The sequence below is a fragment of the Leptonotus elevatus genome, chromosome 4, assembly GCF_054856555.1.
Source record: "Leptonotus elevatus isolate MCC_2025b chromosome 4, RoL_Lele_1.0, whole genome shotgun sequence".
NCBI lineage: Eukaryota > Metazoa > Chordata > Actinopteri > Syngnathiformes > Syngnathidae > Leptonotus > Leptonotus elevatus.
Window position 1 is genome coordinate 15,871,237 of NC_141242.1, and position 23,402 is coordinate 15,894,638.

General features: G+C 40.9%; 3 protein-coding genes across 5 annotated transcripts in view; 2 read left to right on the forward strand and 1 right to left on the reverse strand.

Moving 5' to 3' along the window:
* Positions 1-11,212, forward strand: part of tp53i11b (tumor protein p53 inducible protein 11b) — a 38,088-nt gene extending 26,876 nt beyond the window's left edge. For 2 of the 3 annotated variants that reach the window (XM_086072712.1, XM_086072713.1), the window contains 5 exons: positions 2,720-2,778; positions 3,009-3,057; positions 3,334-3,430; positions 7,656-7,688; positions 8,661-11,212. In XM_086072712.1, coding sequence (XP_085928838.1) covers positions 2,720-2,778; positions 3,009-3,057; positions 3,334-3,430; positions 7,656-7,688; positions 8,661-8,905 — 483 coding nt within the window. In that variant the 3' untranslated portion in view covers positions 8,906-11,212. Of the gene's footprint in view, positions 1-2,719; positions 2,779-3,008; positions 3,058-3,333; positions 3,431-7,655; positions 7,758-8,599 lie in introns of all 3 variants that reach the window. The other variant, XM_086072714.1, reaches the window with a different exon arrangement.
* A 129-nt stretch (positions 11,213-11,341) lies between these two features.
* ribc2 (RIB43A domain with coiled-coils 2) lies at positions 11,342-17,264 on the forward strand. The gene is made up of 7 exons (XM_086072711.1): positions 11,342-13,427; positions 13,503-13,584; positions 13,987-14,271; positions 14,337-14,455; positions 15,809-15,979; positions 16,051-16,217; positions 16,277-17,264. The coding sequence occupies exons 1-7, from the start codon at positions 13,305-13,307 to the stop codon at positions 16,344-16,346; spliced, it is 1,017 nt and encodes a 338-aa protein (XP_085928837.1). The 5' UTR covers positions 11,342-13,304; the 3' UTR covers positions 16,347-17,264.
* LOC147175694 (adenosine deaminase 2-A-like) lies at positions 15,647-23,092 on the reverse strand. The gene is made up of 10 exons (XM_086072710.1): positions 22,963-23,092; positions 22,229-22,564; positions 21,931-22,147; positions 20,547-20,760; positions 20,339-20,466; positions 20,172-20,262; positions 19,063-19,171; positions 18,796-18,953; positions 17,218-17,420; positions 15,647-17,141 (listed from the first exon to the last, which is right to left on the reverse strand). The coding sequence occupies exons 2-10, from the start codon at positions 22,530-22,532 to the stop codon at positions 16,961-16,963; spliced, it is 1,605 nt and encodes a 534-aa protein (XP_085928836.1). The 5' UTR covers positions 22,533-22,564; positions 22,963-23,092; the 3' UTR covers positions 15,647-16,960.
* Positions 23,093-23,402: the final 310 nt, after the last annotated feature.

Genomic DNA, 23,402 nt, shown 5'->3' on the forward strand with positions numbered 1-23,402 from the left:
AGGGGGCCCGGTACCCCATACTCCCGAAGCACCCCCCACAGGACTCCCCGAGGGACACGGTCAAATGCCTTCTCCAAGTCCACAAAACACATGTGGACTGGTTGGGCGAACTCCCACGCACCCTCAAGGATCCTGCTGAGGGTGTAGAGCTGGTCCACTGTTCCACGGCCGGGACGAAAACCACACTGCTCCTCCTGAATCCGAGATTCAACTTCCCGACGGATCCTCCTCTGCAGCACCCCCGAATAGACCTTACCTGGGAGGCTGAGGAGTGTGATCCCTCTAAAGTTGGAACACACCCTCCGGTCCCCCTTCTTAAAAAGAGGAACCACCACCCCGGTCTGCCAATCCAGAGGCACTGTCCCTGATGTCCACGCGATGTTGTAGAGACGTGTCAACCACGACAGCCCCACTACATCCAGAGCCTTTAGGAACTCCGGGCGAACCTCATCCACCCCCGAGGCCCTGCCACCGAGAAGCTTTCCAACCACTTCAGTGACTTCAACCCCAGAGATAGGGGGGCCCACCTCAGAGTCCCCAGACCCTGCTTCCTCAAAGGAAGGCGTGTTGGTGGAATTGAGGAGGTCTTCGAAGTATTCTCCCCACCGATTCACGACGTCCCAAGTCGAGGTCAACAGCACCCCATCTCCACTATACACAGTGTTAATGGCGCACTGCTTTCCCCTCCTGAGACGCCGGATGGTGGACCAGAATTTCCTCGAAGCCGTCCGGAAGTCGTTCTCCATGGCCTCACCGAACTCCTCCCATGTCCGAGTTTTTGCCTCAGCGACCACCGAAGCCGCATTCCGCTTGGCCAGCCGGTACCTGTCAGCAGCCTCCGGAGTCCCACAGGCCAAAAAGGCCCAATAGGACTCCTTCTTCAGCTTGACGGCATCCCTTACCGCTGGTGTCCACCAGCGGGTTCGAGGATTGCCGCCCCGACAGGCACCAACCACCTTACGGCCACAGCTCCGATCGGCCGCTTCAACAATGGAAGCACGGAACATGGTCCATTCGGACTCAACGTCCCCCGCCTCCCCCGGGACAACGGAGAAGCTCTGCCGGAGGTGGGCGTTGAAACTCTTTCTGACAGGGGATTCTGCCAGACGTTCCCAGCAGACCCTCACAATCCGTTTGGGCCTGCCTGGTCGGACCAGCATCTTACCCCGCCATCGGAGCCAACACACCACCAGGTGGTGATCAGTTGACAGCTCCGCCCCTCTCTTAACCCGAGTGTCCAACACATACGGCTGCAAATCCGATGACACGACTACAAAGTCGATCATCGAACTGCGGCCTAGGGTGTCCTGGTGCCAAGTGCACATGTGGACACCCTTGTGCTTGAACATGGTGTTCGTTATGGTCAGTCCGTGACGAGCACAGAAGTCCAACAACAAAACACCGCTCGGGTTTCGATCGGGGGGGCCGTTCCTCCCAATCACGCCCCTCCAGGTCTCACTGTCATTACCCACGTGAGCGTTGAAGTCCCCCAGCAGAACGAGGGAGTCCCCGGGGGGAGCGCTCTCCAGCACACCCTCCAAGGACTCCAGAAAGGGTGGGTACTCTGAGCTGTTGTTCGGTGCATAAGCACAAACAACAGTCAGGACCCGTCCCCCCACCCGTAGGCGGAGGGAGGCTACCCTCTCGTTCACCGGGGTAAACCCCAACGCACAGGCGCCCAGCCGGGGGGCAATGAGTATGCCCACACCTGCTCTGCGCCTCTCACCGTGGGCAACTCCAGAGTGGAAGAGGGTCCAGCCCCTCTCGAGAGGATTGGTACCAGAACCCAAGCCGTGTGTGGAGGTGAGTCCGACTATATCTAGTCGGAACTTCTCAGCCTCGCACATCAGCTCGGGCTCCTTCCCTGTCAGAGAGGTGACATTCCATGTCCCCAGAACTAGCTTCAGTAGCCGAGGGTCGGACCGCCAAGGCCCCCGCCTTTGGCTGCCACCCAGCTCACTGCGCACCCGACCCCTTTGGCCCCTTCCACCGGTGGTGAGCCCATGGGAGGAGGGACCCACGTTGCCTTTTCGGGCTGTGCCCGGCCGGGCCCCATGGGTGTAGGCCCGGCCACCAGACGCTCGTCTTCGAGCCCCACCTCCAGGCCTAGCTCCAGAGGGGGGCCCCGGTGACCCGCGTCCGGGCAAGGGAAACGAAAATCCAAAGTTTGTATTCATCATTGGGGTCCTTCGAGCCATGCTTTGTCTGGTCCCTCACCTAGGACCTGTTTGCCATGGGTGGGCATGAAGCCCCGGACAACATAGCTCCGAGGCTCATTGGGACACGCAAACCCCTCCACCACGATAAGGTGATGACTCACGAAGGAGGAGCAGTGCTATAGCTGCCTGCCTCAAATTTGTTTTTAAATATCTCCACTTTCTGTTCATTACTCTCAAGTTAAATTAAATGATGCACCTTGACCGACGCGTTTCAAATTCATAATATTAAATCCATATAGAGTTTTATATGATTTTTAGACTCTCGCTGTCTCCGGTATGTATCGCTCCACACTTGCTCTCTCTACTCATCGTGCTGTTTCCTACAATTCAACATGGGTGGAGGTTTAATATTGTCAATTATATTGTTATCATCATCCACAAATTATTTGATACTCGGTGAATAACTATAATTTAGATATTAAGCTATTAAAGTTTCATTAGTACTGTAATTACTAATTGTCCGTTGTCCTAACTCATTTCTCATTCCTTCTGTGTTACAGATCAGTCAGATGCTGGGAAATGAGATGAAGTTCGCAGTTCGAGAGCCAATCGGCCTGAGGTGAGATTTCGGCTCCTCAGTAACTCAGCAGCATCTCTTATGAGGCTAACTGAAAATGTAAATAAACAGTTCCCTGAGATTATCACAGCTTGAAATGGATCTTTTATCATTTGTTCGATTTTTATTTTTATTTATTTTTTTAATGCCGACGCTCAGTCTCGCCCTACAGTGAAGTCCAAACAAATTCAATGTGGTTTAGAGCAATGTCTTTGTTATGTGTCCTCCTGTAGGATGTGGTTGCTAACCTCAGCTGTGGGTTTCACTGTGATCGCCTTAATGGTAAGTGCTGCGGAAATTTAACCAGTCAGCATTCTGAGCAATCGGTCTTTGTCATGTGCAACTATGAATGAATGGTCAGTTTTTCAGTTGTGTGTGCATGAAGCGTCTTGAGAAACAGTTTCGTCTTTGTCCGCTTTATTGCTTCCATGTTGAATATGGCCAGTGTTTATGGCATGTTGCACACTGGCTGTATTTTGAGGGTTCCTTTAGTGGGCGGGGGGCGACAATGTTCCTGTGTTGTGATCATGACATTTGTATGGTGGTTTTCCTACACAGGCCTTGGTGTTTCCTAACCATCTATATGAGGTTGTGTTTGAGGAGGAACTATCTACAACCAGCCTCTCCGTTCGCCTTTATGGAGGAGCAGTACTCAGTGAGTCTTGATCCGATGCAAAAACAAAAAGATAAATGCACACAGCTTTCCCACTCAGTAATCTGCAGCTGTACTTGTATAAATGGAGACATGATGTCTTAATGCTTGCATGTTCTCAACACACTGCACTGGGTTTCTTGTGTAGTGCAGTCATAATGGCTCCATCCAAGCATTCATAATGGAGGCTGAAAAACATCCCGTAGGGTAATGGCCGAGGCTTTCTGTTTTTTCCCTCTAATTTCATTCATTGTGTCTTGAGTTTATTATAGGGGCATGGAAAGGTTCCAGGAATTGTTCAAAAATAACTTCTGTATCCTCATACATCACTTTTTTTCTGGCAGGATGGTTAATGTGCTGTAGTGTGGAACCTTGCTTTACCAACATTCCAAGATTTGTGAATTCAAGAAATGTTTCCTAATGAAATTAATGGAAATAGATTTACAGTCATTTCTGGACTATAAGCCGCGCTAGCTAAATTTGGGGAATACCGCACCCGAGTGTAAACCGCAGGTGTTTTAAGGTTACCGCTGCTTTCTTTTCCATAATGATGGTGCTCTCGTTCTGTACAAATTAAGAAATAACTGCTTTGAACCCTGCGGCTTATACGTTGTACTTATCTAGGAGTGTCAAAATGAGTGTGTTAATTTTGAGTTATTTCATTTTAAAGTTCCTTTAATGCCACAATTTTTTTAATTAATGACCACACCTTACTTGGAAAGTCTGTACTGGGGAAATTCCAGTTGCAACGCAGCAGATATGTCCACGTCAAAAGTGAGCAGCAGTAAATTTAATAATAATTGATATATTTGTGGAGACTGGGGTGAAGTAGTATTTTACAATTTTAAAAATGTGCAGAATTTCACAAGTTACTTCATGTTGAAAATTATATAGCTCTTAATATAAAAAGAAAATTCACTGAGCTGTTACCAACGTCTTACAAATGCAATAAAAAAATGACTAACACAAATCAATATCACACGTTTTTTTTACAGTACAGTACATATTTTTTATTTTAACTCAATTTTGTGAATTATTGTGAAATTACTGTATCAATGACTAAAAGATTTAGCCATATTTCTATTAGTTAAAAAAAATCACTTTGATGTTAACAAGAGTATGAAACTTAGAAAAAAAACATGATTTATTGTACATTTAGAACAGATATAAAATTTGCGATTAATCGTGAGTTAACTATTGAAGTCATGCGATTAATTACGATTAAAGAATTTAATCTCATGCGATTAATTGTGATAAAAAAAATTAATCCCCTGACACCCCTATTTTTTTACTAACAAGCTTCATGCCGTCAATATATTTACTGATTGATAGTCTCGTCACATCTAACCAGTGAAATTACCGAACACGTTACAGTGGACGAATGAAACTTTCAGGATCCGAGCTCGTACTGAATCTTCATCTCAGTCATTTGCGTAATTCCGTGGCGGGCTTGAATGCCGAAAAGGGAAAGCATTAAAGTGAGCAGTCGCACAGTGGTGACATACTGTATGGAGTCGTGACCTGGTTACAAGGGGATGTTGACTGAGAATTTAGTTTAGCCAGTCATCTGAGAGTTGTGGTCGTGTGTGTTGCCTAGAAAAGATTAAAAAGCGCCACGCGACTTTTTTTTTTTTTTAGTTCACACATGAAATAATATTTATTTTTTTAAAGTACACAATACAACTGGATTTAATCATTCTCAACAGGACACAAATCCACTTAAGAAGTTGGCAACTTGTCAAACAAGAGATTGGAAAGCGAGACCACCCTTGCTGTAAGACCCTTATACCTTCAATTGGACCCCCACCCCATTTGAATTCAAGCATTGCAATCAACAGAGGACAAGCCATGTTGTGGGCCAATTATGGCTTTTCTGCTTTGCTGCTTCCTTTGACAGAAATTATATTGGCAATGCATAATGTTTACTGTAATAGCTGAAATTTGAGTAAAAGGCCCTCAGGCAAGCCTGAGTCAGTCACTTTATGATTGCAGGGTTCGTGCTGGCTTACTGACAGCATGCATGACCTGTTGAAGAGTAGACCGAGCAGGTTGGCCTTGATGAGGGAAACGCTTGAGAAATACTTTACGTGCCAGAGAGACTTACATTTTATGATGCTCTACTCAACTTCAAACACGAAGGTTAAGACGCTAATAATTGAATTCAGGAGGGCAGACGTGACAACCAGCATGTGGGCAAGGGCTTCACTCTGGTGTTTCCACTTTCGAGTGCCTCGTTGTCACAGCGAGGAAAATCCCAGCCCTGCGATGGCCTGATGGGATTTATTCCAGACACCAGAGACTTAAAGTGGTTTTATTTTCAGGGCTCAAACGTGTAGTTTTGACGAAATAGAAGTGGCCTTTAATTGACACTTGAGCAAGATGTGGATTTGTTTTGTTTTTTTAATCATTCAAATTTGTCAGTGTCAACAACACTAGCGTGTAAGGTTATTATAGTATAGAATTTTCATTTGAGTTAGTCTTGATTTTGTTTTGAGTTTTGTTTTTTAAATTGAGTTAGTTTTAATTAGTTTTCGGGGTGGTTCTGTTAGTTTTAGTTTTTTAAAAGATGCTTAGTTTTAGTTTGTTTCAGCATTATTGTTTTTTTTTTTTTATGTTTTTTAACTCATTCACTCCCAGACATTTTCACTTCTCTCCTGGCTGTTTTACTGGATTTGGACAGATTTTGCAAGGCCCACAGAATATTGTGTTCTATTGCTATGAAAACATGGAACCTACCAAAAGAAAGATTTGAGTCTCTTCTTTCATCATCGTTTTGCAGCAATTAGCATTAGAATATAGCTAGGTTTCATCATTATTCACAAAGCCGTTTAAAACGGTGGGGAAAAGAGCTTGTTGCAACATGACCCTGGCTGATCTCTTATACTCTGCTGCCACTTGCTGGTCGTTTTTTGTAATAACTACCATTGCTTTAAGTGACCTCTTCAGGTCAGAAGCTGCATCAAAGCCTTCTGTATGTTCTAGCATTAAAACATTTTTTTTTTAAAGTTATAAATCCTTTTTTGTTTGTTTGAATGAGTTAAAAACCACCATGGTAAATTTAGAAAAGTAACGCATTTCTTACCTAATGTTGCATTTGGGTTGAGTTAAATGGAAAAAGCAGGCAAGCCGAGTCATTGAGACAAAAGTCAAGCATGAAAAATTGTTGCCTAGGTGTGACAACATCTGGAGGTGCTTTTCTATTGGCTGCTGCTAGATGACATCACTTCTGTGGCGCACTTTGTTTCGAACGTATTTATTCCGGTTAATATAAAAATCGACTTAAAATCATCCCCAAAGGCTCATGCATTAAATTAACTACCAAAGACTAAAACGAAGAACATTTTTGCTATAATTATAGTTTCTGTTATTTTTCTCTCTTTTTTTTTTTTTTAAGCATTTTCGTTTTTATTTTATTTTAATGAAAAATATTTTTTGGGGTCGTGTGTCAGATTTAGAAGACTTTTATTTTTTACAAGCACCCCTAATTCACCTGAACTCAATTTGAAAGAAAAAAAATCTAAATATTGGCACAATTGATGAATGTAGTATTTGCATTTCAATTGTTGCATCAAGTACGTACGTACTCATTCCATCATTTATGTTTCTATACTAACCTCCAGCGTGCGCTGTAGCGGTGTCACATTTGAACCAAGCAACAAAAATAAAGCGTGAACAACTGAACATGCTGCCTAGCACAATGGGGACATTAAACATGGCAGTGCAGAAGATGTGACTGAGGCAACATGGGCAATAAGAAACAGTCTTTTTCTCCTTTGTTGAATGTCAACAGGCCTTTGGGGATTATCAAAGGGGAGGGGAGGGGGCTGATTTCTTTCTGGATAAGAAGCAGCAAAGGGTTTGAAAGACGGGGTCTCATCATGCAAGGCAGCCAGCCGCTCTCTGGCAGCGAGACGATACAGTTCATCAGCCACCCCCAACTTTCAGCCCACCCTCGCTCGTTTCCGTCGCATGTCTGTCTGCATGCAGGCTGGGAGTGACATGCAGGGAAATTAACTGCAAGAATGGCAGCGAAGAACATGAAATGGAACACAAGCTTTTACCAAAATCAATAAGTCAAAGCACTTAACCGAATCAATAATAGAGCAATTATATTGTCACGTGTACACAATGTAACAGATAACTAAATGTGGGGATTTTGTGTGTGTTTGTTTTGTTTATTCTAATGCGCCTGATCCTATCGTTTGCCCACGTCGGCTTGTCTGTGCAGGCTTGGCCCTCATCATGTGGAATGGCCTCTACACAGCAGAGAAGATCATCATCCAGTGGACTCTGCTGAGCGAAGCTTGCTACTTTGCAGTGCAGTTTCTTGGTATTCACCGCATTTCCCCACGCCACATTTTCTTCACCACTTCTAGCCGTTTTTATTCAAAAGATCAGCAGCGCTTACACATTTCAGCAGTCTTCACATTCATGAGCAGAAACTGCCCTCTAGTGTTCAGCATGGAGAGTTACAACCTCCATTTGTCAGAGCTTCAACTCAATGAAAATGATGAGTTTGGGAGCTCGGGACATTCAAATGCTCCTACAGGCCTCGAGATGAACTCAGTCAATACATTGAATATTTTTCCTTTGTTGATTAATGACATTTGAGTTGGGTATGCTTGAAACAATACCAGCCTGCCCAAAAAAAATCGATTCTCATAAGAATTGCAATTCTCATTTTGAGCGATTCAGAATCGATTTTATAATGTCCCAAAATTGATTTTATTTAAATGATTTCTTGCCCTTGTTTGCGTGTGCCTTTTATTTGGAGCGCTGTTCGTGTTGTACACAATTTGGCCACTTAGGGGCAGTGTGGTTCAGCGCATTCTGATACACTGTAAAGTTGTAGCCACATTAGAGAGAAGGAGGAAAAAGTCACGATCAAATTCTGCCAATAGAAGTTGTCAGCGTAGGAAGAGCATATGCCGGTGAGTAATGTTAAGATGCTTCTCTGTGTGCATTCCTGAAGCATTTTGTACGAATAGCCATTCTTTTGAGCGATACAAGTGCTGTGAGTAGCGCGCTAATTAGCGTTAGCCTTCAGCTCGCTGCGTTGGAGAAGATTCCCACCCCTTGCATAGAACGCGCTACATACTGGCGAATGTTTGTATGTCCATAGCAACTGTGCCTTTGCTATAAATAATCATGGGATGCGTTGTGGTTTTTCAGTGACATCCATCACCTTAATAGAGCTTGGCATGCTTCCCAACGCTGCCATACTGCTGCTTCTCAGCAGAGTCCTCTTCCTGCTGGTCACCATGGCTTACTACTACCACCTGGGCCGCAAGCCAAAGAAGATCTGAGCTGATGCGCACGCTACACGGATACGGGCAGAGGACTGGACAGCTGAGCGCAGATCACAAAAAGGGTGGTTACAAGGTTTGGAGCTTGATTGGAGTGCTTCTCCATCCATCCAAAGGACCTAGCTTAGCGTTACCCCCAAATAGTCAACAAATAAGCACATTTAAGACTTGATAAGGAAAAATAAATGCGTTTCTCCTTCTGATGTGTGTGAGGTCGAAACCTCATAAATTCCTACAGAGTGTAAAAAAAAAAAAGGGGGGGGTGCCTTAAATTGCATTGTATTATTTCACCTTATGTGTATTCTTTCACAATAGCTCCAAATGTAAGGTTATTGTTATTCCATTAAAAAACTGTTACTATTATTCCTTATAAAGTGGCATCTTGCCACTGCCTCCTACCTGCACTCAAAGACCAATTCTTTGTGCTGGAACCTGTGGTTCAGTTGTGTTTATTCAAACTGTGTGCGCTGGCTTGCTTAAGCGTCAACAGCGCAGTCAGATTCAAATGTAGGCCTAAAAAGTCACATTTTCTCTGTTCACTTTGATAATTAGCACAGTAGCGAACGGAACTGGGCTCACGTTGTATTTAATTGTTCAACAAGGAAGCAAAGTGATTTTATTTGCTACCAAAAGTGAAGAGTAAATGTGTACGGTGTGCTCACACCAGTAATGCTTTCTTTCGACATGCGAGGCAGATGAGCATGGAAAATGTGTCCGTTTGTGTTGAACTGGCGTCACAAGCAGTCCTTGTTTTAGAAATTTAGCGTAAACAAAACTGCTCTGGTTACTGGTCCTGGAGTAGTGTAGCACAATTTTTATATAACACCATATCCGTAGCCTTACCTTCAAAATATTTACCAACGGTCACCAACACTGCATCTTACGACGGCGTATTAGGGACATCGGCACATAAATATATATATATTTATTTTTTTAGGGTGGGGGCAATATTCAGAGAGAAAAAACTCACAAATTGCCAATTTATAAAGTCGTATTTGTGCCAATACTTTTGTGACTGAGTTTAAACTTTAAAGATTTAAGTTAAGATGTATATTTACTTGTACATTTGTGTTTCCAGAATTATTATTTACACATTCATACCATTTGGCATTTTTTTTGTACAAGTGTCGAATCTGCAGCTCTCCGTCATTCACTAGCATTTACCGAAAGTATGCTAGCATCTGATTGGTTAGTGTTCGTCAGCTGATAGAGGATCAGGAAGTGTTGTCGCTCTAGCTGCGGTGAATGACGAGTAAAGTTTAAATTTAAGAATGAATCCGTCTCCAACCTGCCTTTTCATTTTATAAACAGTGTCCCATTATTTACCTCCAACGAATCCTCACATGATTAGACTATAGCTACGCTACGTATATTTTACGTATATAGGGTTTTTTTCTCCCAAATCTGCCACTTTATAGATTCACAAATTTACAAGTTTTTTTTCTTGCAAATTTGCACGTTTTTCTCTCGTATTATTGCCCCCGCCCTCTATAAAAAAATATATATACAAAATTCATACGTGGCCCTAATACGCCGTCGTAGAATCTTGACCCTTTTTGGGTGTATTTTGTAAATAAAAGTACATGTGGTGGTGTTGTGAAGCGGACATGGCACTTGTTAGCACAGTATTAGGTCAAGCTAAGGTTTCTCTCAAGTGTCATTTTGTACCTATTTAAACAACTCGTGTCTATAAATGTCAATGGCTGAGATAGCGTAGCAACCAATGAACCAAACACTTAAATGTGTTCAGAGTGGTGGATGTGAAGTGAACATCTAAAAAAAATAAAAAAATTAAAAATGATTTGGTTTGGTGCACTTGGAACTTATGTGCTTTGGAATTTGACTCCTTCTCTACTGCATTCAGTACAATTCTACCTCCCAGTTATTTGCCATCATTCCAGTTTCGTTCAGGTTTTTATTCTCAGCTCGTGCTTTTCCACAAATTAGACTCCGTCAAGTCAATGATCCAGAAATTCGACTGAAAACAAAGCTTAATTGGTGAATACACACAGAGCCTCCTTCAAAGTTGGTCCCTTGATCCCGCCCCAGATGGGAGAAGCGCTGAGGTCTGAGTGGATGCAGGTTTGGAGTTGCCTGTTCAGTATTCAGCACACGCATGCTTATTACGAGAGTCAGTCTTAACTCCAGATAGGGAATACTATAGTAATTATCTCTTACCCGTGTTTAATTCGATACAGTTCTCCCCAGCAACATTTTAGGGCAGATGAGCTTTTTTTTAGTAGGCCAACTTCACATCTGTCCTCGTGGTTCGCCTACATTACTCCAAAATGTCAATTGAGTGAAATATTGATAGAAATGGTTTAAGTCTGATACATTTCGTTCTGCTCTAAATTGCATCCCATTTCAACTTGTAGCATTGTTTTCTTTTGTATATACTGTTTTGTGGATCTTGTACCTCAAATTGAATTGTTGGTTTGAAATAAAGAACCTTCTTTGTTTATTTTGAAGACGTCCAAAATGCATGCCATCGCTTGTTTTGTTGCGCACCAAACTGGAACCCGCACACATTTTTAACATCCGATTTGTGAGACCCCAACATCCGACGAAGGAACAAGTTCGCAAGTTTGTGCTTGATGTTCTTGTCAGTGTTCGTACAGTCATGAAAAACCTGCAAAAGTTATGGAAATTGAACATGCATCTTCCAGGTCCAGTTATTAGAAGAGAAAAAAATTATATTAAGTATAGAAAAGTCATGAAAATATCATGTGGATATTTTTCACTGGATAATATTTAGGATGAGTAAAACAAAATTGTGTAACGTTATATGCAAGTACCATTAAAATTGAAATTGACACGGATGTGCAACATCATGCGTTGTAAGGGTAGCACACAAATGGTTATTCTTTAAATGCAATATTTCAGTGATGTGCCGTCACTACTCAAAACATTAATATTGTGTTCGTGGAGTAACTTAAACTGAATGATATTATTCAATTGAGCAGTAAGTGACATCATCATTACCGGCCGGGGCTCGTTTATTTTGTGTTAAATAAGTTTCGATGGTTAGATTAAATGGGTCTTGTCGGTGTCGAGTATTTAACAACTCTGTCTGGTTTTGTTAATTTAAAAGTAGTGCTGTCAAAGTTAAAGCATTAACTGATTATATTCATCACAAAAAAATGATCGCATTAATCATACTATTAATTTTCACCATAGATGATCCTTTAGCGTGACAGCGGATGGCTACATTTAAGGTAGCACAGGTTGTGTTTGAGCAGTAAACATAATTACATGCATTAAAGTAAAGCATTTAATAAATGTTTGCGTATCACATTTAGAATATTTCTTCATGTCAAAATATTGGGGTTATTTTTAAATTATGCAAGTAATTAACTGATTAGAAAAAGAGGATGAGCGTGTGCAGAGGATCAAAAATGTTGAAAGCGTTCTCATAACATTAATTGTCAAAAGAATAAACACATAACCGGTGCTCTTCAAATTTGGTGGGGGAATAAAATGTAGATTTAAAAAAAAGAAGCCTTTTTTTATTAGGCGATTAATCGTGATTAATCAAAATTCTAAGATGTGATTAATCTCATTTAAAATAATATATTGTTTTACAGCTCTACTTAAAAGATAACATTTATGGTTTTGTGTGTGTGTGTAAATATATATTTGAACTTCTAAAATTAGAACTCAAACGATTACATTTCTTAATCAGATTAAACACATCTTGAAATTTTGATTGATTACGATGAATCGCTTAAAGGCTTTCTATCAACATTTTTTGCCCGCCAAACTTAAAGAGCGCCTGTTCTGTGTTGATTATTTCGACGTTTAATGTTATGTGGATGTCTTCAACATTTTTTGATCCACTGCACATGCTCATCCTCTTTTTCTAATCAGTTAATTACTTTCATAATTTAAAATGCAAAAACAAACAAACAATAGTTTCACATGAACAAATATTCTGAATGTCTTCCGCACACATTTATTTAAAAAAAAAATATGCATGTAGTTATGTTTATTGCTCAAACACAACCTAAATGGTCATTATGTAACAGAAAAACAATTATTGTCATTTTGTTTAATAATTTCTCCAAAATCTATTTTTTTTTCTTTAAATGTTATATTTCAATTGAGTTATTGAAAACGCGTTGCTTTATTTTGGTTACTTCCTATGTTCGCGTCAGTTTGAGCTTTTATTTTGAAAGAATACGGGATATGTTGTGGTTGCTCCCGTCTCAGTGGCATCCCCATGCCCAATCCATTTTATTTTATCTCACTTGCGGAAATAAATCCCAACTCTAGATACACATCTGTGTCCTGCTCATTTTCTGCTCAAAGGAACACAACGAAGTCTGGTCAGACGTGTGTACCGTACCGATTACAATTATACCGCTGATATAAAAGTAGGCCTACATTCTTTCTTTCACTTAGCATACCTTTTGTCGGTGTCTCGGAGAAATCCCGAAAATGACCGATTTGTTCCGATGAACCACGAAGCGTTGTCTTAGCAACCCGTGGTGTTTCGCACAGTTCCCACTGGGGAGGAAAAAGCTCCTCGTTTTTCCACGGTGAACATTTTTCCACTCGCCCAAGTGTGACAAATGATGACGACCAGCATTGAATTGTTATCGGAAGGCCTGTCAAACATGAAAGTGCAGAGGCGTCGGGACATTGAGGCACGAAGACGAGAGAGGCTGTTTGACGACAAGCTGAGGACCATCGGAGTAAGTTTCGTGTTTGTTGGGCATACAGTATTCTTTAACAATTAACTTGAATCTTATTCAAAAATAATACTTTAGGTTGACAAGGAATTTCTTGACAAGCAAGTGGCTGAGAAGATAGCAAGGAAAAGGGCAGAAAAGGAACAACAAGATGCCTATGGTGAGGCAAATAGAAAAATATTACCTTGGAATTAAAAACGAATGTGAGTTGAATGGATTTTTTTTTTTTTTTTTTTTTTGCATTCACCCATTTTGTTTTCAAGTTAATTTATTTCTGTAGTTTAAAACGTTTTCAATTTTCCATGGTGTTCTAATTTATTGAGATGCACCATACAGTATAATAAATAATGTTTGAGGGGAAAATAGTTTGAAATCTGAAAAATGTATATGAAGTATAATCCGCTTGCACGCTAATGAGGGCAAACTGCTGCCTTATAAAATGGACTGAGAATTTTTCCCTGGAAAAAAAACTTTTACCATTTTTGTTTTTCCAAGTAAATATCACTCCCCATTTTTTACAGTGTAGAATGTTTGACTAAACAGCGAGAGGTGCTCCCCACAGATACTCCTTTGCTGGACAACATAAGACGAACTTCCCTGCTCCGTCCTCAACCACTGAAGGTCAAACATGACACGGAGAAGGTCGTCGTGGACTACTGCCATCAGCCGGCCGGGAAAAGGGAGAAGGAGTTGGACCCAGAAGCGCAGGTGATGATGTTGCCCGGTCTGCTCGGGGAGGACCCAGACAGCGGGGGGCGAGCGCACAGGCAGAGGGAGCAGCTCCAGAGGTGGCTCGTCCAGCAGCGGGAAGAGAAGGCCGCAGAAAAGCACCGAGAGAAAACGGAGAGTAGGTTTTCGTAACATTCAAACCCGCGCGCCTGATCTCACAGGTGTGTCGTCTGGGCCCTTCAGAACTGCAGGACGACCGAAGAAGAGTAGACATGGACGCTGAAGCGCTGCAGCTGCAGGACGAAGAGCTGGCCAGGAGAAAAGCAGCAGCGGTAGCGACTAAAGAGTGGAATCTCAACGCGGTGAGTCGTGTCTGGAGGCTCGGAATGTGTTTGACCGACGTGCTTCTTTACACATTTTACTTTGTATCTTCTTTTTTTTTTTTTGAATGCCCTATTTGTATTTAAACCTGCCAACGGATAACTGGAGTGAATGAGCAATTCTGACATTGACATTTGTGTAATTTCGAGCAAACATTTACCTTTTTTAAAGGCAGAATTTCTAATGATGAATTTGTACCCAAATACAGGAGGCAGATTTATCTTGACAGGACTCAAAACGAAGTCCAGCAAGTCCTAAAATGAACAGGACGTGTAAAATAAATAGTTAAAATGTGTATGTAGCATAATGCTAAATATTTGATTCAATAATGAAGTAATAAGTCATTTTAATTTTTAACGATCTATCCATCCATTTTCCGAACCACTTAAGTCTTCGAGCAGTAGGCGGGGTGTACTCTGAACTGGTTAAGTTACTATAATTCTTAAACAATTACGTAATGAAATAAAAAAGTATGTACAGTAAACCTCACTCCATCACAGCTCCCTGGTTCACGTTCCTTCTAGTTCCTGGATTTTATGATTACTTATTTTTGTGCAGTTTATAACTCAATTTTGTTATTTTGGACGTAACGCCACGGTTGGCCACTAGATGGAAGCAAAGCATTTTGTTTTACACTAAATTTGAAAATGGGAAGTAAGTCTTTTGTGTTCTTCCCCCAAATACACGAAAATACACGAAAGCCCATGTAACAGACAAGCCTCAGATGGATGACCGTTTCAAGGAATCCCATATATAACATTTTTCTTTTTTGTCAGAAATCTATTTCAACCTCAGTCCATCTTTTGTATCAGATTATTTTGAATGTTAAATTCTCTGTAATCGTGCTTTTTACACAAAGTGGCAGCGTTTATTTATAATGTACATCTTTGGTCATTAGTGATGTAAATTGTGAGATACATTTAAGTAAAAAGATTTGTTTATTGTAAACAGATGGATTGGTACACCAAGTTTTTTTTGTCTTATTGTTCCCTCTCAAATAATTAATAATTTAATAAAATGTCATTTGTTATAAAAAAAAAAACATGCCTACTGGTATATAGGAAGTATTTAAATAGGGTATTTCTCTATCATGGATTTCACTTATTTCAGTTTGTCACATAACCCCCGTGATTTAAAAATAAATATTTACAATAAATAACTGAGCCAATTAGTGAGACAAATTAAATATTTTATTTTGTTTAATTATTTAACAGATATAGTTGTGTTCAACCATTTGATACAAAAATGTGTAGCTTTTATTGATTCTTTTTTCCCCCCCTCCATAAATTTGACTACTAAAATTTGTATTTGGCTCTGCTGTTAAAATGACAAAGACAGAAGAAAGGCGTCGTCATGAGCATCATCAGGACAACGCCCAGCAGCAAGGTCAGCACACGGGCACAATGGGAGCACCCGGACTTTATCCCAGCAGCGACAGGAAGCCGCCTCCCGAGAGCTCGGCGCGAATCATTCAATTCCGCGAGCATCAGATTGAAGAGAAAATGGTCAAGTCCATCATATTCTCTATTTGACGTGTAAAACACGCTCGACTTGAAATGGACGCGTTTATTCATAGAGGGCGGAATTAGAGAAGAAAAGAGAAGACATGCGACACCACGGCGTCCGTCTGGACTCGGCTCGTACAGCAGTGCTCTTGGACAGGCAGCAGGCCCGACGCAGGAAGCAGCTCCGACGGCATGTGGACACCGCCAACAAACATCTGGCTGCGTCGCAGGAGCACAGGTACAAAACAGCTGTGTGTTCTCTCCCGGATGCTTCATAAGTCATGTTTCTACGTTAAGGAAAGAGGACATCGGGAGGGGACACATTGATGAGCGATTCTTCTCCCAATTCAACACCAGTTGCCGCTGACGACGACGATCCAAGGCGGACTTATTGTGTGTTCCAAAATCAGACAAATAAATACCTTTCACATATGCAATGTTTCATTGGCAGTTTTTGACAAATGTCACAATCAATGCGACAACAGCGCTCTTGTAGAAAGGGGACAGTTTAAAAACAAGTATCATCAAAGAGCGTTTCCTCAGCCACATCGTACATACGACACATTTGAACTTATTAAAACACAAGCAAACCACGCAAACAACTGCAAGATCCAAAGCAAAAACATAGTTGCCCTACTTTTGGGGTCTTGAGCATTTCTTAAATGGAAATCGGTCTACATATTGCCAAAAAAAAACTCAAACTGTAAGGCCATCATTAGAGCCAATCGGATGTCTGCAATGTGTTTGCCAGAAAATAATCAGTGGCAAACAAATGTAAAAAAAATATATATATCATTTTTGGTCTTCTAATAATTAAACAAGTTTTGAGCAAAATGCGAACAAAATATTTAAAAATAGCGAGTGTAGTTCGTATGGCAAGTGCAGATGAGAAAGCATGTCGCATTTAGTGCAAATTCAGAAGAAAAGCCAAGCAGGTGCCCTTCGTCCAATAAACAGTCAAACCCCGCCATCCTTCTCACGTCACGGCACTGCGGCAGAATTAAAGAGTCTCCTGAAAGGAAACGTGTCAGCATTTGAGCAAAAAAAATTGCCATGACTGCACTCTTGTTTCGGGAAAGCATTTTCAGAGACAAACTTGTCCCATTTCCTCTGCCACAGACCCAAAGCCTTGTTCTGCAGTTCTGGGCTCAGCGAGCTGTACCTGCAAAAATAAATAAATAAATGGCAACACGTCAGCGGGCAAACTCAAGCATGTCACTTATTTTGTCGGAACTCACAGAATAGAGTTGATGGCCAGTTGCTTGAGCGTGCCCACGTGGGACCTGTTGCCCCCGAAACCCACAAAGGCCTCGTAAAAGTCGTAGGAGAGGCCGGAGGTTCCAAACATGGCCGGGTCGTCCGAACTGATGACCATTGGGTGGCTCTGGGACATCAGCGCCGCCGCCGGGTGGTTTCGTAGATCATCTACCAGTTTCAACACCTGCTCCAAGACAGGACGACTTGCATCACTAACATACAACCATAGAAAATTCTCAATCAGAAATCCTTGCGTGGAATTTTTCAATAGATTTGGCTGTAGTACTTTGTGGAGATTCATTAACTCATTCACTGCCATTGACGGCTATAGATGTCAAAAATTCATTTGAACTATTTTTATTAGTTTGAAATTTTTTTCCCCCATTTTTGTTAAATTAATGTTAATTTATGAAAGCCTAGAATTTTTTTTGTACCTTTAGAACAGATATAAAATGTGTTATTAATCGTGAGTTAACTAGTGAAGTCATGCGAATATTTACAATTACAAATTGTAATCGCCTGCTGCCCCCAATTTTTAATCTTTAAAAATATATATATATAATTTTTTTTCTTTAAGAAAAGATTATTAAAAATCAGGGGCGTCAGGCAATTACAATTTTTAATCGTAATTAATCGCATGACTTCACTAGTTAACTCACGATTAATCCAAATTTTTAAATCTGTTCTAATACAATAAAAACAAATCTAGGTTTTCATACTCTTAACAAAAGTGGGAAAAAATGTTAAACTAATAGAAATAGTTCAAATGACTTTTTGACGTCTATCGCCGTCATTGGCAGTGAATGAGTTAAATACACATACAAATATTTTTCACATGGCCAATTTATACCTTGAAAAATATTTGCACTTATGAGTCTCACTTTAATTGAATTACGTAAGTAAATGAGGTTTTCCATAGGAATGCACCGAAATGAAAATGTTTGGCCAAAAGTGAAAATGAGAAACGCTTGGCCCAAAAAACAAAACACCAAAAATAAATCATCTACATGGAAAGCAAACACATCATCATCATCTTCATCATCATCGCCTCGTATTGACTCGTTTACAGCTGTTGAACTACCAAGCTAGCGTTTAGCATTAAACAAAGTATTTAGCACAACCCGCGCTTACCTGATTGCCGCGCCAGTGTGCGCGAATGAAGCAGCTGCGTTTAATTTTTGCTTGCCTCGCCACAACATCCTGTTTCAGTTAGAATTGTCGCCCGAAAACCAAAAATATTTTTATTATTTATTTGGATGCTACCAACATAGCTATGAGATTCATTTTTCAAAAATCCTTTTTTAGAAACTTTATTTATAAATAAAAGTGGTACAGAACATCCCTAAAAAAACACACATAATTCTTCTTAATATATGCAAATTGTGTAGAAAGTGTCCAATTTAAAATGTTTTACAGTTTTGTTTGATTTTTTTTAAAATGTATTTAGTGCTTATGATTTACTGTTTCTGCCACCCCCAAAAAAATTGCGAATATGCTGAAAGACGTCAATAAACGCGTTTGCATTCCATGTAGAACAGTATAGAGGAGACCATGTGTACCTGGTTGGATATGGGACACACTTCCACAGCCACGCCTCTCTTCTTGGACAGTTCTCGCGCCAAAGGGTGGCGAACCAGAGCAAACCCGTGGCCGATGCGGGAAGTATTAAACAAAATGGCGTCCAACAAGTTCTGGTCCACGTCAGTCCCTTCCAGATCTAATAACGGAACGAAGAGAAATATTTAAAATTTATGCATTCTACTTTTTTTTCCATTTGAACCCTTCTCCTCAAGGTGTTTTTCACTGGAAGCAGCTTGAGCTCTCACTTGTCTCTCCGGCGTGGAAAAAGTAGGGAAGGGTCACGCCCGTGTCTTCTGGCAGCGACAAGGCATCTCGGAAATACCAAAGCGGCTTTCCCTTGTCCTCACGACCGACCTGCACAGAAAATGTCTTCCAATAAAAGTGCTTATCTTTTGATGATTAATTGCATTGCTGATTATTAGAACTGCCTTTGTGTCTTATTTTATTGTATTTATTTAGATAGTAGTTTTAACCTTGTTATTGTTGTCTTTTGTTCGATTTGCACCTTTGTATTTATGTACAGCACTTTGTTTTTAACTATATACTGTAAACTATATGAAGCAATTTCTGGAGAAATTGCATGCAAATGTTGAATAAACAAATTTAAGAAACATGTGGAATCATATTGGATGAGGTGAATGTTGTTGAAAGAAATGGAATTACAGTATTCGAATGGCATTGAATGATATTGAATAAGAGTGAAAAAAGTGACATTTTTAGGTATGTGGGAATTGTAGGAATGTTGAAAATCATTCCCAAGGTGAACTGATTTAGCGGAACATTTTAGAACGGGAATGAATTGCTGGACGTGTGATTGGAAATTAATGGGGAATTGCTGGGTCAAAAATGTAGAATTATGTATGCATTTTATTAATGGCAAGTTGAATAGAATGGGGTGGACGTTTTGAATTGATGCATTCTCTTAGGTCACCACAAGACGACGCAAAAATATTGCGCGCTGCAAATTTAACAAACCCTTCCCTCAAACTGAGAAAATGTATGGGGGGAAAAGGTGTCATTTTTGCTTTGTGAGAATTGGGGGAGTGCTGAAAATTGATCGCAAGGTAAATTTAATGAGCTAAACAGTTTGAACTTTGAATGGAAGTGACATTTTGAACGTCTCTGTCTTCTTTGTGCGAGAAATGGCTCGCGAAGCGTGAACTTTTGGATCATGTTGAATTTGGAATCGCTTGAATTGGTCGAGAAATGTAGGTGTAGTTGATATAATAAAAAATAAAAAATATAATATCGGAAATAATCATAATAATAAAGGTGTTGAATTCCTGTTTTGACTTTAGTCTCTTCTCACAAAATATCCGCATTGCTTGGGTGCCATCTTGAGTGAGTTTCTCACCAAGTCAAAGCCCACCATCAAGTCTGGGAAGTCTCTTTGCAGCTTCATTGCCTTCTCCACTAACCCCTTCAACGCGTCGACATCAATCGTCCTGAAACATAAGCCGCGATTAGTGTTCACTTGCAGTACCATTATCTTTTTTAAAAGGCGGGGACTCCGAAGGGCACCTGTGGACAATGAAGATGAATCTGCTTCCAAAGAAATCCGGGTGGTCCGCTACGAACTGCCTGGTGACATCTCCATAGGTTTTCAGAGCCCACGCCGAGTCGTGAACGCTGCCGTCCAGCTCGTATACCTGAGTGTCGTCGACAAGTTATCAAGAAATGGCCAACGCCCCAAAAAAAAAGTTCAAAACAGCCATGAAAACCTCCAAACCTCCAAAAGTAATGCGCGCACTTCCACATACATGACATGATCCTCGTTTAACAGGCTGAGGCCGTGATAGTAATAGTCTCTGAAGACCGGAGCGTATGTGAGCAGACCCATCACAGCCCTGAAGTTCAGCTCAAACGTCTCCCAAACCGCATCCTGGTCGGGGTACAAGACCTCGGGGTCGCCGTCAGTGAAGAGTGTCAAGTTGGCCCGGATGCTGTAAAGGCGTGACGAGATCCACACCATCAGCGACCGCACGGCATCATCCGCATGTGATATTTGGATGATTCGGCAATATATCGCGATCTTACAGTGCACAATTCTCGAATCGATTCGATATGCGGCCGGATCAATTTTTGATGGGAATATTCAACAAAACGTCTTACTTAGGGTTCACACTTTAAGCATGGGAGAATGTGATATTAATGGAACATTAAGCCTTAATATTTGATTTCAGTGCTGTTCAAACAGGAAACAGACTGCAACCTGAATTTTCAGATAAATAAATACATTTTCATACAAATCTTACAGTGTACATGTACAAGTCTACTGATTAGTACTTTCTAAATTTGAGTAAAAAAAAAGGAAAAAAATTGCGTAACTTTATAGATTTGTATCGGGATTAATCTGCATTGTATCGAATGGTGACACGGATCGAATCGCCAGGTACTACGCAATTCACACCCCTAGAAACTCATGAGTCCAGTAAAATGTGAATAAAATGAAAGTATTGCCTTTTGCTATTACATACATATTGATGGTGTACATCTAGAAAATGTTACGGAATATAAACTATTGGGAGCAAAAATGGATATATACCAAAAAAAAATTCTAAAAGCCTCTCAATCAAAAGCAATTCCTTCCATATCTCACTTATTGTGTTTAAACGATGGAGAAACAATGATCAACGTTCTATACATCCTTTATTCCTTTATACATATAAACAAGCAGCAAGGATCATACACATACTCTATTCCTAGCATACAATAATAATCTGTATATAGAATCAAACCTAGTTAAGATTCATGACCTTGTGAAATATTAAATATTACTTTATGACCTGCATGAGCTTTTGAAAGCAGACCAAAAAAAAAAATCTCACTTTGCGTGAATAGGGAAGTTGCTCCAGCACGTCAGTCACGCTCATCTGAGCCAGGAAGTGAAATCAGTTTTGCACCGCTGCAAACTTTCAGCCCACTTTTTTAAATTATTTTTTTTATTTTTATATTGGGGTCACGTTTGAATTACGCTGAGAAAAGCGCACGAACCCCAAACCTGTGAGGTTAACGTGCTAACCACAAGATGTTGCCACTGCAAACTACAACAACAATCAGCCACAGAAGCTTTCACTTCTCTGCGGCTCTCAGATTGTCCCGTAAAACCTCACCTGTCGTCTAGATCTGTGACGTTGACCGATTTGTTCCTGAGTGTTTCCATCAGAATCCAAGGAGAGCAGTTCGGCACACCCTTAGGCTGCCCCGCTGAGAAGACGAATCTGACCGACCGTTCGGTTATGCACATGTAGCAGTTTGGCCGATACGTCACATTCTTCACGAGCCACTCGGGATCCCCCATGGCAAGGTCATGGACGTGCAACGCGCCACCTGAAACAAAACCAAAATTACACTTGTGTCTTTTTAATGATTGATTAATTAATTAATTGAACAATTAATTAAACGAATAACCTTTGGGCATCTTCTGCAGCAGGCTAAAGATGGGGCTGCTCTCGATTAAAGGTTTGGCCTGGAAGAAGTGCATGGCCGGAGGGAAATTAGCTTTGGCCATCTCTTCCTGCTTCATTTGGTCCAGCCGAGCATCAAGAAGCTTCTCCAAGTCTGTTAGCACAATTTGCCCCCCTGTCTGCTGGGAGGCCTCCAGCTCTATGAGAGCCTCCCTCCTCTTGGGGTCCGGCCTGGACAGGACCCCCGCTGCATGCCACAGCAGCAGACAGGCGACCGCCGCGAGGGGGCGCTGTAACACAGCCACCATCCTTCACTGGCAAACCAGAGAGACGTAATGACCTTATTTAACACAAAAGAAACGTTTTATTAAATTCATTAAACGTCCCTATGGATAAAAATCAAAAACACATTTTGCTCAATGCATTGCCTATTGACTACATTCGGATTGATTAAGGTACCAAAATGAATGCCTTCATTTGAAATCATCGGTAGGCTACTATGTGTACTTGGGTGTCGATCAGATTTCAAAAAGAAAACAATTATTTTTGGGTTAACATTACAGAATGGCTTTAAAATGAACATGAAAGCAAAAGGTCAACACACAAAGCATAATGTAAAATGACACGTAAAGGCTTCTGTGCGTTTTCTTTCTTTCTTTTTTTAAACCAAACGATAGACGCGGTATCAACACCGACGGATAAACGACGCAACGTGAAGTACCAAACATGACAAGTTACCTTAAAAGAGAGCAGAACCACCTAACGAGTTGACTGACGAGCAGACGCCGAAAAAGTCCGAGTATGCCAACTAGGTCTCCTTTCGCCTGCCAGTAGTGCTGTCAAAAGCAGCTCCCTGAGGCTCATAAGCCCCGCCCCTTCCAACACGATTGGCTCAAATATCATGTAAACAAAATTCTCCCGGAACAAGATTAATTAAACAGGATAAATAAATAAATATAATAAATATATGTGATATAGCTTAATGTAGGGTACCACAAAACTAGTAGTAAGAAATTTAGATGAGACTGTGAGTGCCATAATTTTTTCTATTCACTCTGTGCATGTAATTAATATTGGCTACTTGCCAAACGCATTAGATGTCCTATTACTAAATGTATTTTGGCAATACAGTACTGTACTGAAATAAAAAATAATCAATGGCTCCATTGCCTATTGTA